Genomic DNA, 13,795 nt, shown 5'->3' on the forward strand with positions numbered 1-13,795 from the left:
TAAATAACATATTTATTTGCCCAGCAGACATAGCATACAGTATGTAAATACATGACAGATGTATTGGTCACGGCAATGGGATATAGATCACATTCCAGATCGATAGAGAAATACCATATAGTTTTGACAGGAAAATAATATTATTTCATTCAAACATTTATAAAAGTTACTGTGACTCACGCAACACAAAACCTCATTCCACAATACATTTCTGAATGAGGTTCACTATTGACCTTTGAATTATACTCATCGTCCCTTTACTAGGATCAAAACAACTACTTCTTGTGAACACAAGATCGTGAGCCCTATCCTGCACAACAAACGTTTTAAACAAATGAAAGAAGCTTGCGATATTTTGATTTCAGAAAATATTAGTACCTACGTTTCGGGCCAGTTTCTAAGGATGCTACACATGTTCAGCTTTTGAGCACATTCTTGGCATATCTGGCAACTTCTTAATGAGCCCTTGAGACAAATATTACACCAATCAGAGAAGAAAGGAACCAACATAATCAATTCCCTAAACGTTCGTTTTCACCGATGTAGGGGTTATAGGTAGGCACAAATGATTATTTTGTATGCCCCAACCCTCTTTGGGAGTTAGATTCAATCGTGCCACAAACAGATCAGAAGAAGAGGTTTCAATCGTTCTTTAACAACAGCGCTAGTAAAAAGCAGAAACTCCAGGGCCATGCATAATATATTTATCTTAGCCCAGTTTAGGTACTTCAGAAACGGATTGGGAGCACCGAATGACCTAGTCTACAAATTGTGACCCTAGATGGTGTAGTTCTCAATCAGGTGCTTAATCCTATTTATTAAGGAAACATCGGTCAAGCGTGAATACCTTTACTTTTCATTATAAATCTTAGGTTTTAAGGACTAAAGGAAAAGTTTATTTCTTCCACACGAGTGATAACTTTCCAGTGCACTTCTCTTGATTGGCATTAAGTCGTTCCCACAAAGCTATTATACTGTAGAGAAAATATGGAACTCGCAAGATTGACTGTAGAGTCAATTAAAAAATACATTCAAATATATTTATCAACAAATCAGTATGAATAGGTTAGGCTGTCTGACAGTGCTGTAACATATTACATGCGGCGGCGGTTAACGTTTAATTTGTTGAACGAACTATTGAGTGCGACAACCGAAAAGCATGACAAAGATTGGAAACATTAAACTATCAAGATTTTTGGAATAATACACGGAAAATTACTTTATTATATACTCCTCATATTTCTTTCCAATTACCTAAGCTTACTCCGCCAACTAGCCACAACAACTTTGAACGGTGATGCCAATAAAACAATTGCGATACGAATTGCGTTCAACGCTGATTTTTATTTATGCGAGTTTTGCTTGAGGTTGTGAATAGTTGGTTCACGCACCGAATTGAAATAACTTTCCCAGAACTTTCTGTTGCATGTTGTGAGATATCCTAAGTAAGGGGAAAGAACAAAGTCAGTTCTTGAACCTCATATGTTAGAAGTTTTGTCCATGATTGGCGGCGGCTGTTACGGTAAATGCTAAATTTTAGTGAAATATGGCGGACAATACTGAATTACGTATGAATGTGGCGGCCCTTAAGAGGGTTGATCCTTATGTGAAAGACATATTAGACTCTGCAACTCATGTTGCGCTGTATACTTTCAATTCTGAGAGTAACGCATGGGAGAAAACAGACGTTGAAGGAGCGTTGTTCGTTTACGGTCGAAATGGCGAACCGTACCACGGTATAGTCATTATGAACAGACTGAATACCAACAATTTAGTGGAACCAGTGAGCAATGGACTTGATTTTCAGTTACAGGAACCTTTTTTGCTGTACAGAAATGCTAAATCTCGGATATATGGGGTATGGTTTTATGATAAGGACGAGTGTATTAGGATTGCATCTGTTCTTGACAAGCTAGTTCAGGAATTGAACAAGAAGCATGAAAAGTCGCCAAAAGTTAAAAAAGGAAATCCAATTGATATATTCAGCATGCTAAGTAAGGCTCAGGAAGATTTCCATGTTAGTAAGGTTAAACTTAAAAACAACATTACGGATGTGAGTGTCTCCAAGCAACCTTCACAAAAAGTGGGTGTGACTCTTGAACATTCTAGACCAGAGACTACTCCCCAGAGTGTGATGGAGTTCTTTGCAAAGGCTAGTACATCACAGTATACTGTTGACAACGAGGAGTGTAAAGGACTGAAGCAAGTGGGGATATTTCTCAACCAACCTCCCACCATAGGCATACCTGCACCAGTGGCTTGTCCAAACGTCACCGATACTAACGGTGTGCCTTTGAAGCCTCTGATTCAACGGCTCATGTCTAATCCTGCCCATAGCGTAGAGCATATTGAAAAGCAACAGCGGTCTGCTACCCCTGAATCCAAAAAGAAGGAAAGACTCTCGATTAAAAACGATACAAAAGTCCTATCTTCTTCTTTAAATTGTAACTCTGTTCCAGCAAAATTGGTAGAAAAAGTCGAAGGCGGCGTTAGTTTTCTACGGGTAGCATCACCTGCCCCTCCCGATGGATTGATTGCTGCTGCCAACATTGGAACTGCTGTGGGCACTGTCGGTGAGCTGTCTGGGATTGATCGACCGCTATCAGCTCCGTTGTGCAGTGACTCGACTGGAAATCCCGCCTTAATGCCTCCTGTTATGTTTACCTCGTCTCGTGCTGCAGCGAAGTCAGCTGCTGGAGATTCAAGTTGCATTTCTCAGGTCCAAAGCTCGCCTAATTTAATCAAACCCAGTACATTGGGAGCAAGTGCACGACCCTCCCAAGAAAATTCTGACGGTCGCTTAACAGATCTCTCACCTCTAACAAGAAATCAGCTTCTTCAAGCTTTCACTTATTTAATTAGGCATGATCCAGAATTCGTGACTAAATTACACGAGGCGTATGTAAAATCGTTTACCGAAATAATTTCGTAAGCACCATTTTCTGTAAAAATAACCTCGTGCACATTTAATGTAGAGGCAATTCCATGTGACTTTACTTTGCAGCCTGCCATTTACAAGTATTTAGTTAATTAATACAATGTGAAGTGGTGAAAACTTCTGTAATTTTGTTTGAGAAAATATTTGTCAACTGCTTGAAAAATCGTATTTTACAATCAAGATTTGAAATAGGTATGTGCAAAATCATTTAAGGACTATAGTACCCTTGACAGAGCTGCAATACCTGTTTGCTTGAAAATAATGGTGTGTAGACGATTGCCATAAAGACAAATAGATTTCAAGAGAAAAATACAGTGATGTCATATTGTATTTGTAATGGCCAAAGCCAGTAATTAACGTTTTATTTGAAAACCATTATGAATTACAACATTGCAAAATGAAATGGGTGCAAAGCGGTAAATTTGTACAATCTTAGTAATTTGCCCCTTGGTTTGTTTATTATTGTAATTATCATGTAGAATGAGCTTATTGATTACAAGAGCACTTGGGTATGTGAAGATAAATGCCTAATGATTCCATTTTATGACTGTACTCTTATAAAGTGGAATAGGTTTCTCTTGTTCGTTCATTCTATCTGTTTTCATTTTCAATCGCTGTCCCTGATGGTGTAAGTGAGAATAGAGCCTTAGTAGACGGTCGGTCATTTCCGACCTAAGATTCACATTTATTGATATAGATTGCCAAAATTTGTGATAAACTAATATTTTTCTGAAGTACAAGTGGCAAGATAATCTGAACTAAAGAAAATGTAAATAATCACATGCTCACCAATGCCACAGGTGTAAATACTGTTCTTGCAACATGTAATTGTTTTAATTGCCCTCTGAAGGTTTATCAAATAGATATTAACTATATCCTTATTCAAAACCGGTTATAAAGTAAAGTTATACGAGGTGTATGTGCTTGTTGCCAGATGTGAATCATTAATGAAATTATTTCCGATGTTGAGTGAAACAATGACCACAGTTGTGCATGGTATTCAGATAATGGTCATTGCAAACATAAGTGGACTATTTAGTTAATGATCATATTTTACCTTGGTTTTATTGACTCCGATGTTTTGAATATGTTTATAGCTCATCATAATACTTTTCTTAAGACAGTTTTGTTTTATATTGAAATATTTTAAAACTTCTTCATGTGTTGAAATTTAATGTTATAACTGTGGATATGTGACAGCATCAAGATCTGATGTAATACTTTTGAACATATTCAAGTTAGTACTTTTTCTGTGCTCCTCAAGAGTAATGAAATACTCTGTAAAATTTTGGATGACGTCTTGTTTTGGTTGACAGATTAAATTTCTTATTATGTGCAATTATTTCTTGTGTTCTTTTTTTGTGTTGTGTTTCACATTTTTAACAGATTATAGCGAAGATAATTTTTGAATGATGTTATAGTATAGAGACAAGCTTACAACTATGTGTTTTACAGAGAACATAGTTGAAATCAATGCAGTGACAATGTTAGAGCATTTTGTGTAGTTATATGATAGTACCATAGCATTGATAGTGCATTATAGTGTTTTAGAAAGTCCTTTGGTGAAGGATAAAAAGTAAAATATGTCATTGCCATAAGAAATATTTTAATGATTCTGTTCATGAAAAGGAGTCTTTATGGCACATTTTTTAGGAATCTCATTCGATTCAATGATAGAAATTATAGCCATTTTATCTTATCAAGTTTTTTTCTCAGTACAGTTATTTTTGTCCGTTCTTTATGAAAGAATGAAAATTGTCCAATAACATATTTTTTCCATTATTTCGTAATTATTATTTTACTGCAAACACAAAATAGTACAAATAAATGAATTACAATATGGGTTTCAATGCTTCAGCATCATTTTCATGATGATGATACTAAAACTTTGAAATTCTTGTTGTAATTAATTTATGTGGAGTTTAAAAGTTTGCAATAAAGTGAAAGTTGTATTTTAGTACTGTGAATCATGAATTGTTTATATTTTCTCAGCATATGTTACAGCCCCACCCTCAAATATAAATGTGTATTCTACTGTATTTATTCACAGTATTGCTCCAAAGTGATGCCTGAGTCACAAACAATACATTACCTCTTGAAGCATCAGTAAGTAAGTGCACAATAATCATCATGTGATCATGAAGTGTATGCAAATTAGCTTGAATAACAACCAGCAGTCTTAAGGGGTATATGTGGAGACAATTGGATATCAGCTGGACTCAAAATCATGTAATGTTGAACAATGAACTTAACACTTTCATACCATACCATTTGCCCATTAGAAGTTTGGTTTTAAATGGCTTTTTTTGTAATCACTAGGCCGTCTTTTTCGCGATGATTACCTCTTTTAAGAATATTACTTAACTCATTTACACCTTTGGAATACATATCCTTCATTTGAGCATAATTGTTTACCCCAATAGCAATGGCAGTAAAACAATAGAAATTCTATAAGCAAACTAGGTGTACACAAATTGGTTCAATAAAATTCCATTTATCCCTGAGATGGGTAATAAAGTAGGAGACTAGCAAGTTGTATGTCGCCTAACTTAATGATTGTGAATGCTCGTTTTTCAAATCCACTGGCAGGAGCTAATTGAGTAACTTAAGGCGTGTTGTGGTGTAAGTCGAACATAATGAATAACTGATCATAGCACTTTTCCACTTGATAAAAGTTTTTATATTACGATCAGGTTTTGATGTATTACATCATGATCAGGACCTGATGATGATGTAATACATTGAAACCCGGTCGTAAAATAAAAATTTTATCAAGAGGAAAAGTGCTACAAACAGTTATTCACTGGCAAGAAGTTTTCTGTCCTAATTTTTTCCCTATGAAAGATGTTAGTCGAGGAGAATTTTCTGCTTGCTCCAATCAAATTTTCACTATTGCAGGTGAAATAGTTTTAGGTATTGGATGTACTTAAGGCCTTAAAATGTGTCTTTCACGAGGGCTTTGTACACACAAATAATGTGCATGAGGGAATGATTATCTATTGTTCTAGACATTGTTTTTAAAGTAAGGAAATGTATTTAGTGACATTGGTCTCTAAACTTCACCCCATTATTCAAATGACTTATATATAAAGCATAATTCAATGTAATGAATTATTCAGACAGGTTGACCAGCTATACAGTATTCTAAAACCTAGCAGAAGACCACAAATTTTGAAAAGCAAGATCTGCTCCCAGCCAATCCTGGAGATGAAAAAGCATATATTACTCATTGTAGAACAACATTCTAAACCTCCTTATCATATAATCTTTTATGTTTAATTTGTTAAAAGTCCAAATGATGTGGCCACCGAATGTAAGTTTAGCATCTAATTGAATTCCCATTATTGATTAATTTAGCCTCTTGATTTTAATATTGGATGGTTAATATTAAGTTTTGTTTGCTGGGTTTTGTTAGTGTTTCAAATTACAATTGCTGTCAAACCAATTCAAAGCCATATTTTGAACTAACTTAGCATCATCTTTATTTTTAAAACTTTGTAAGATGTTTTATAATCTGCTGGTAACTAAGGTTTAGCAATGATATTAAATGATAGTTCCCCAATCATGATTATGAGTGGGACATGTAAATCCAAAAACTGATCTCTGTGGGATTCTACATTTTATTGTGAGGGATACTGTCGTTAAATCCTCCACATAATCCATTGTCATATCACAGGATATCAAAGAAAAAAGGCTAAACCTATCTCCTAGTTGGAAGTCGGAACTAAATTAATTGTAAGTACGTTAGCTTATGAAATTGCTCTTTCATGTGCATTTCCCCAAAAAAACAGACTTAAGAACTGAAAAAACTGTTATTAGACTCCAAAAATGAGGTGGCCCCAGGTTTAATGGCATAGGGAATAATTAGCTGCCCAGTGTTTTTTTCATGCTTTTGTGACTGAGCATTTCTCTTGAGATGATGTGAGCATCTTCATTAGTGATATTAAAGATGCTCAAACATGCATGTCAACTTAAGCGTCATACATTCATTGCCAAAATCTTAGGTTCACTTTAAAATAACAATTGGACATTAGTAGCAAGGTCTTATAAGCTCTTTTAAACTGATATATTTTGAGTATTTAAGAGCCAAAATAAGGCCATCCAGCTGAAGACTGGTAGATTACTACTGTGAAAATAATATTTTCCATTATGATGGAATTAATCAGACTATAAATCTCTTTGCTAGATGTTTTTACTATGATTACAATATCCAGGTAAGTAATCCAATTCAAACAGGCAAGGCAATAATGTTGAGGCAATATAAAGAAGTGGCAGACATGATATTGTTGCACTGGATTTAAATAATTACAGCAAGTTTCAACTTAATATGGCATCTCCTGGCAACATTCTGACTGGTCATATTTATTTAAGGTAGTCTTGTGGGAAATCACCATTTGTAATTTATTTGAATAAACATCACTTCCTTCAAGTTATGCCTAAAATTACAAATTTTATTTTAGGGCAGCCCTTTAACCACTAATCCCATAAATTGCAGTTAAGCAACAGCATGAAACAGTTCCAGCCACTAATTTGATCGAAAATACTGGGAAAATTTTCATCTTAGTCAACTTTTTCATTAATTACTCCATAAGCTGCCCTGGTTTTACCTTCTGTTTAATGTATGTAGTTGTTTTAAAATTTTTTTTTGAAAAATTTAGTAAGTAAATTGATCTTTCTAGCCTTAAAAGTATAATCTTTGTTTATAAATATGGTATACTTTGTTTTTATCAGATCATTGTTTAGTTGTGCCCTAGATGGCACAAACTAGCTATTACTGGAAAGAAGAATCATTGGCTACCTTAGCGACATCTGTAGTATTAGCAGTAGGTGACCAACAAGGAGAAAGAATCATACTCAGATTGCTAGGCAGCCTTTGTGTCAGCAGCTTAAGTTCATCCAATTGACTCAAGCCAGTGTAACTACATTTGGCACAACTTGTGAATGTACTCTCCATAGGGCAGAGGTGATCATATTTATAGTAAGTAAAGTGGGCCCCAATTAATTCCCTCAAATTTTATTAATGGTTGCTTAAGTTCCAGATATCATAGACATATTTGTGAAGAGTGGATGTTCTATTGTCATTCTTGGCAGTGCATAGTATTTTTGTGGCTTAAAGAGGTCAAGTTTTTTAAATAATCCCAATCCTTAATTAAGCTTATAATTGTAATTATGTGATTAATCAGTGATTGATTCATAACCTTGCAAAACCTTTGTACTTGACAGAGGTTATTTAAATTATGGTGCAATGTTGTTTATTCCTTGGTCAATAGGTCATTCTGAAGCTGGATACAAAAATAATTCGGGTAAATTTTTATAAATAAATGCGCCCTGGTATCAATGTACCCAATTTATAATAGTCCTCCAAATTAAAGTTTCTCACTGCATATTATCAGTTTTCCCGTGTCTGTTTCCCCTTGTATAACAATCTTTTTATTCCCAGTTCATACCCAGACTTTATTTCAGATCCTAAGGGAAAGCCGAATGTATCTGTGGTAATAATACCCAAGTAATGGCCCAAGCGGAATATAGTATATTTGTCTTTTTACATGTCTGCAGCAACTGAAGAGTGTCATTTTAAGAAGTTCTTAGTTTACCTACAGCAAATCTTTTAATATTTTTAAAGCTACTTTTACAACAAATATTTGTGTATTTTTAATGTGCATTTTTTTGAGAAATTTAGGGACATATTCAATAGAAAAGGACAAAATTAATCTGATTAGGAAGCCACATTTTCTCATTATTCTGATTTTCTAATAAAAAGAGACGTTTCAGGCGTGATATGGTGGAATATCATGATTAATAAAAAAATAGCAATTTTCCACAAAAATAAAGTTTAATGCGACCGGTTTCAATGTTACTACATCATCATCAGGTCACCTGATGATGATTTAGTAACATTGAAGCCGGTCGCATTAAACTTTATTTTTTGTGGAAAATTGCTATTTTTTTATTAATCTGATTTTCTAATTTTTTCTTGGGATTTATTCATTTATTTTTTGCATGGACAGTGGTGTACACTTTCTGGTTTAATGGTTTCTTTCTGGTTTCCGGTTCCGGTACCTGGTTTAATTAAACTAGCAGTGATTTATGGAAATTTCTATGTTTAAATTCCTACAACTATTTTTGGAAAACTAGCTGATATCTCTTTACCTTCAAGAAAGTTTGATAGACAGTATTAGTCCCCTATCAAATAGCCCTAATAGAATTAATTTCATGCTAGCATTTAAGTCCAACCTTTTTAACAGGCATGCAAGTTTAAATAGTCATTGAATGTCATGACAATTTTCACAACTTGAACTGCAGATTAGTAATACCTTGGCTATTACAGTAATTTAGTCGTGTTGAATTCTTTAAATAAGAATAAATGATATCATACTGTGCATCCTTGGCTCAAATTTGCAGTGAACCAGCCAATTTGTTCCATTAATTAAACAGTGTCAGCTTTGTGTTTCCTGTCATTTCACCTCCATCTTTCTCCCAATAAGTTATTCCAGCTTTACTCCCATGAAAATATTTTAAGTGAAAAGTTCTCCCGTGTTGATTTTCTATGACCTTGGTGACCAGTGACATGATTAAACAATAGCTGTTATTAATGTAAAGGAAAAATATATGCAGTAAACTGGATAAAATTGAAGTTCAAAGTTTTGAAAGGTTTAAATCTGAAATTACAATAACTGCAAGTCTTAAAAACCTGGTGACATTGAAGATGTGGAAAGGTGTTTCTGAACTCTCGTACTACCCCATAAATTCTAACATTGTGCATGAAAATACTAGTTGGTTGAATAATAAATAATTATGAAGTAGCATATTACAGCACACCTAAGATTGGGACAGACGAATCGCTGTGGATTGGTGGAGGTGGCATTTAACTATTGACTAAATTATGAGGATCCACCATAGTAATCACCATAAATGTTTAGTTAATTGGTCAGGGGTGATCCCTCCTGATATCAAATACTAAGAGCTCTGAAGCATAAAAAACATCGGTGTATGATGTTTGTGATTCCCCTGAATATTCTGTAACACTTACAATGATATAACTTATGCATATAATGGGAAGAGTTCACCCCAGCCGTACTCTTCTGGGGTGAACTCTTCCCATTATATTTATACGGCCGTAGTTACCGTTCGCTTTGTATAACTTATGCATCTATGGCGATAGGGAGGATACTTACATGATGAAAGGGTTGGTAGCAAACCAATGCTATGCAACCCACAAAACACACAGCCTCGCATCAACACTATACTAGAACTAACCTATTACAAATCTAATTAATACGTGAATCATTCATTAAAAAATGATAACATTAAAAACGTAGGTTTTGTATGCATAATTCCATTAGTTTAAGAAAATTAGTATTGGTTTCAATAAAAAATAATTAATTTCAAATATCATATTGACATTTTCCAATATGAAATAAAATGGTACTAAAAATAAGTGAATTAAATGGAATAATGATTGTTTTGCCTTGATTAAGTTTCACAGTTTGTAATACAATTATATATATATATATATATATATATATATATATATATATATAATGTATAACACTTAGCACTAGTGGACACAGACAAAAACACAGAAACACACAAAAAAAGAGACTCACTATTTTTCGAATTTTCGGTGGTCGTTGCCACCTTTATCAAGGAGGAGAGGGACAGAACTGAAGGGAATACGAGGGCTGGAGCGATGGATGGAAGGGGAAGGTGGGGAGGGAATTCCGAAGGGACGGGTTTGGAGGGGCAGCGTTAGAAGGGTGGGGAAAATGTAGAAGGTGATGGGGGTGGAAGGGGGATGAAAATATAATTAGAACAGGGTAATTAGTGCCTAATATTGATTCCTGGCCAGTTCCAGGACTCCAAAAGCCAGATGAAGGATTGCTCTAGTGTTTTCAGTTTCAGAGGAGGATCAGAGGGTGGGAGGGATGCTATGATTGATACACTATAGCATTTATCAAAGGGAGTGTTGTGTTCGGAGGCGTGTTTGGGGATAGGGAGCATGTCAATGAAGGAAGAGTTTTTGCATGAGGCTCGGTGGTTGTTGATTCTGATATTGAGGGGTGTGGTGGTTTGCCCAATATAATAGGCAGGGCACAGTTGGCACTTCAGAAGGTACACTACATTGCTAGAAGTGCAAGTAGAGGAGGGAATTGGTGGGAGAGAGTTAAAAAGCGGGTGGGAGAGGGATGGGATTTTGGTTTTGAAAATAGGGCATGTTTTACATCTGGGTTTATTGCAAGGCGTTGGAGTGGTTTTAGGACGGGTTGGGGATTTAAGGAGTGGATTTGTTGATTTGAGGAGATCGGATAGGTTGGCGGGGCGTTTGAAAGTAACTGAGGGGCATTTGGGAAAGAGGTTGGCGGTGGCATTATGATTTTTTAGGATAGGGTAGAGGTCTTTCAGGATTGATCGTATAGATTCTAAGCCCGGGAAGTATGTAGTGCAAATTGAGAGAGGGTGGGGTTCTGCGGTGGAGGAAGGTTTGGGAGTGTACGCATGTTTTCGGATTCTTTTGTTCAGGAGGGATTCGGGATAACCTCTTTTTAGGAGGGAACAGTGTAGACTTGAAAGGAAATAATCAAGGGAATCAGGGTCACTACAAATTCTGTGTCCCCTTGTGGATAGGGAGTAAGGAATGGAGCGTTTTGTGTGATATGGGTGGCAACTATTGTAGTGTAAGTATTGCTGTTTGTTTGTGGGTTTAATATGTACAGAAGGGGACACAGAATTTGTAGTGACCCTGATTCCCTTGATTATTTCCTTTCAAGTCTACACTGTTCCCTCCTAAAAAGAGGTTATCCCGAATCCCTCCTGAACAAAAGAATCCGAAAACATGCGTACACTCCCAAACCTTCCTCCACCGCAGAACCCCACCCTCTCTCAATTTGCACTACATACTTCCCGGGCTTAGAATCTATACGATCAATCCTGAAAGACCTCTACCCTATCCTAAAAAATCATAATGCCACCGCCAACCTCTTTCCCAAATGCCCCTCAGTTACTTTCAAACGCCCCGCCAACCTATCCGATCTCCTCAAATCAACAAATCCACTCCTTAAATCCCCAACCCGTCCTAAAACCACTCCAACGCCTTGCAATAAACCCAGATGTAAAACATGCCCTATTTTCAAAACCAAAATCCCATCCCTCTCCCACCCGCTTTTTAACTCTCTCCCACCAATTCCCTCCTCTACTTGCACTTCTAGCAATGTAGTGTACCTTCTGAAGTGCCAACTGTGCCCTGCCTATTATATTGGGCAAACCACCACACCCCTCAATATCAGAATCAACAACCACCGAGCCTCATGCAAAAACTCTTCCTTCATTGACATGCTCCCTATCCCCAAACACGCCTCCGAACACAACACTCCCTTTGATAAATGCTATAGTGTATCAATCATAGCATCCCTCCCACCCTCTGATCCTCCTCTGAAACTGAAAACACTAGAGCAATCCTTCATCTGGCTTTTGGAGTCCTGGAACTGGCCAGGAATCAATATTAGGCACTAATTACCCTGTTCTAATTATATTTTCATCCCCCTTCCACCCCCATCACCTTCTACATTTTCCCCACCCTTCTAACGCTGCCCCTCCAAACCCGTCCCTTCGGAATTCCCTCCCCACCTTCCCCTTCCATCCATCGCTCCAGCCCTCGTATTCCCTTCAGTTCTGTCCCTCTCCTCCTTGATAAAGGTGGCAACGACCACCGAAAATTCGAAAAATAGTGAGTCTCTTTTTTTGTGTGTTTCTGTGTTTTTGTCTGTGTCCACTAGTGCTAAGTGTTATACATTATTATTCACGTCCGTGAGTCTTTCAAAAAGTGTTATATATATATATATATATATATATATAGTTTCAGTTGATCAAAATGCATGGAACTTATTAACTAGAATACAATATCACATAAAACTTGTACGTATACAATTTGTATTCATTGTATATGTATTCTAATTGTATTATATTACAACACTTTTTGGAGTTAGTCAGAAAAAATTCATTCTGACCATAATTTATTTTTTCAAAAGTAGGTCATTTAATTCAGATTTAGAGGCATTGTTAATTAAATGTAATTACCTTTATTTTTTGGGGTGAATATTGTCCATCTGACAACCTGAGTTCCAATTTTAAGTTTCTCGGAAATATAGGTTTTTTAATGAAAATACAACATTTTGAAATGTATATGGTAGGGATAGAATACCAGGTGACTTAAATATTGGTCTCCCAGGCGATCCAATGGAAACTCCCAATGGATTAGACTAATTTTATTTAGATGGGAAAGCTCTAATGGAAGTAGTTGTATTACCCCATAAGAGAGATGGGGGTAAATGAAAGCAAAATGAGCCATTTTAGATACTTCAGCGGAAGTGATTAAGGCAAGCTTCCTTAGTTTTTCTAGTCAACATGTTAAATAATAAGTTCACTCTCATGAAGAGGCGAATCAAGAATCTCATGAAGGTAAAGGATCACAAATTTAAATAGGAAATGTTGGAGGGTCTAATTGTTATTTGTAATGAAAAGGTAAATGGATGTGGAGATACATATTTAACCTTGAAATTGCATGAAACAGGTTATCCTTAGCTGTTCAAAATCAGATTGCATTATAGGTACCAGTTTGGAATTTTATTTTATAGTAAAACATTGTACTGATTGAAAGCTAATCTAAGGCTTCCTCAGAATTTAGAAAGGAATTATAATTTGCAGGCCCTGGTGGTGGTGGGGTAAGGTTCTCGCCTATCAACCCAGAGGTCATTGGTTCGATTCCTGCCTGGTTGTGTTTTTATCCATCTAGGGCTTGGATGTTTGTAATGTTTCCATTGTTATATTATTGTTTCAAGTTTGATATAAAGGCCAAAGTAC

At 35.9% G+C, this 13,795-nt stretch overlaps 1 protein-coding gene across 1 annotated transcript; it reads left to right on the forward strand.

Moving 5' to 3' along the window:
* The first annotated feature begins 1,297 nt into the window (after positions 1-1,297).
* Positions 1,298-4,718, forward strand: DCP1 (decapping protein 1). The gene has a single exon (XM_071590409.1). The coding sequence runs from the start codon at positions 1,547-1,549 to the stop codon at positions 2,930-2,932; it is 1,386 nt and encodes a 461-aa protein (XP_071446510.1). The 5' UTR covers positions 1,298-1,546; the 3' UTR covers positions 2,933-4,718.
* The last annotated feature ends 9,077 nt before the right edge of the window (positions 4,719-13,795 follow it).

Source organism: Hetaerina americana, unplaced genomic scaffold (genome assembly GCF_022747635.1).
Source record: "Hetaerina americana unplaced genomic scaffold, ioHetAmer1.1.p SCAF_4, whole genome shotgun sequence".
NCBI lineage: Eukaryota > Metazoa > Arthropoda > Insecta > Odonata > Calopterygidae > Hetaerina > Hetaerina americana.

Coding starts and splice junctions, on each gene's coding strand:
- DCP1 (XM_071590409.1), top strand. CDS start 1,547: ATGGCGGACAATACTGAATTACGTATGAATGTGGCGGCCCTTAAGAGG.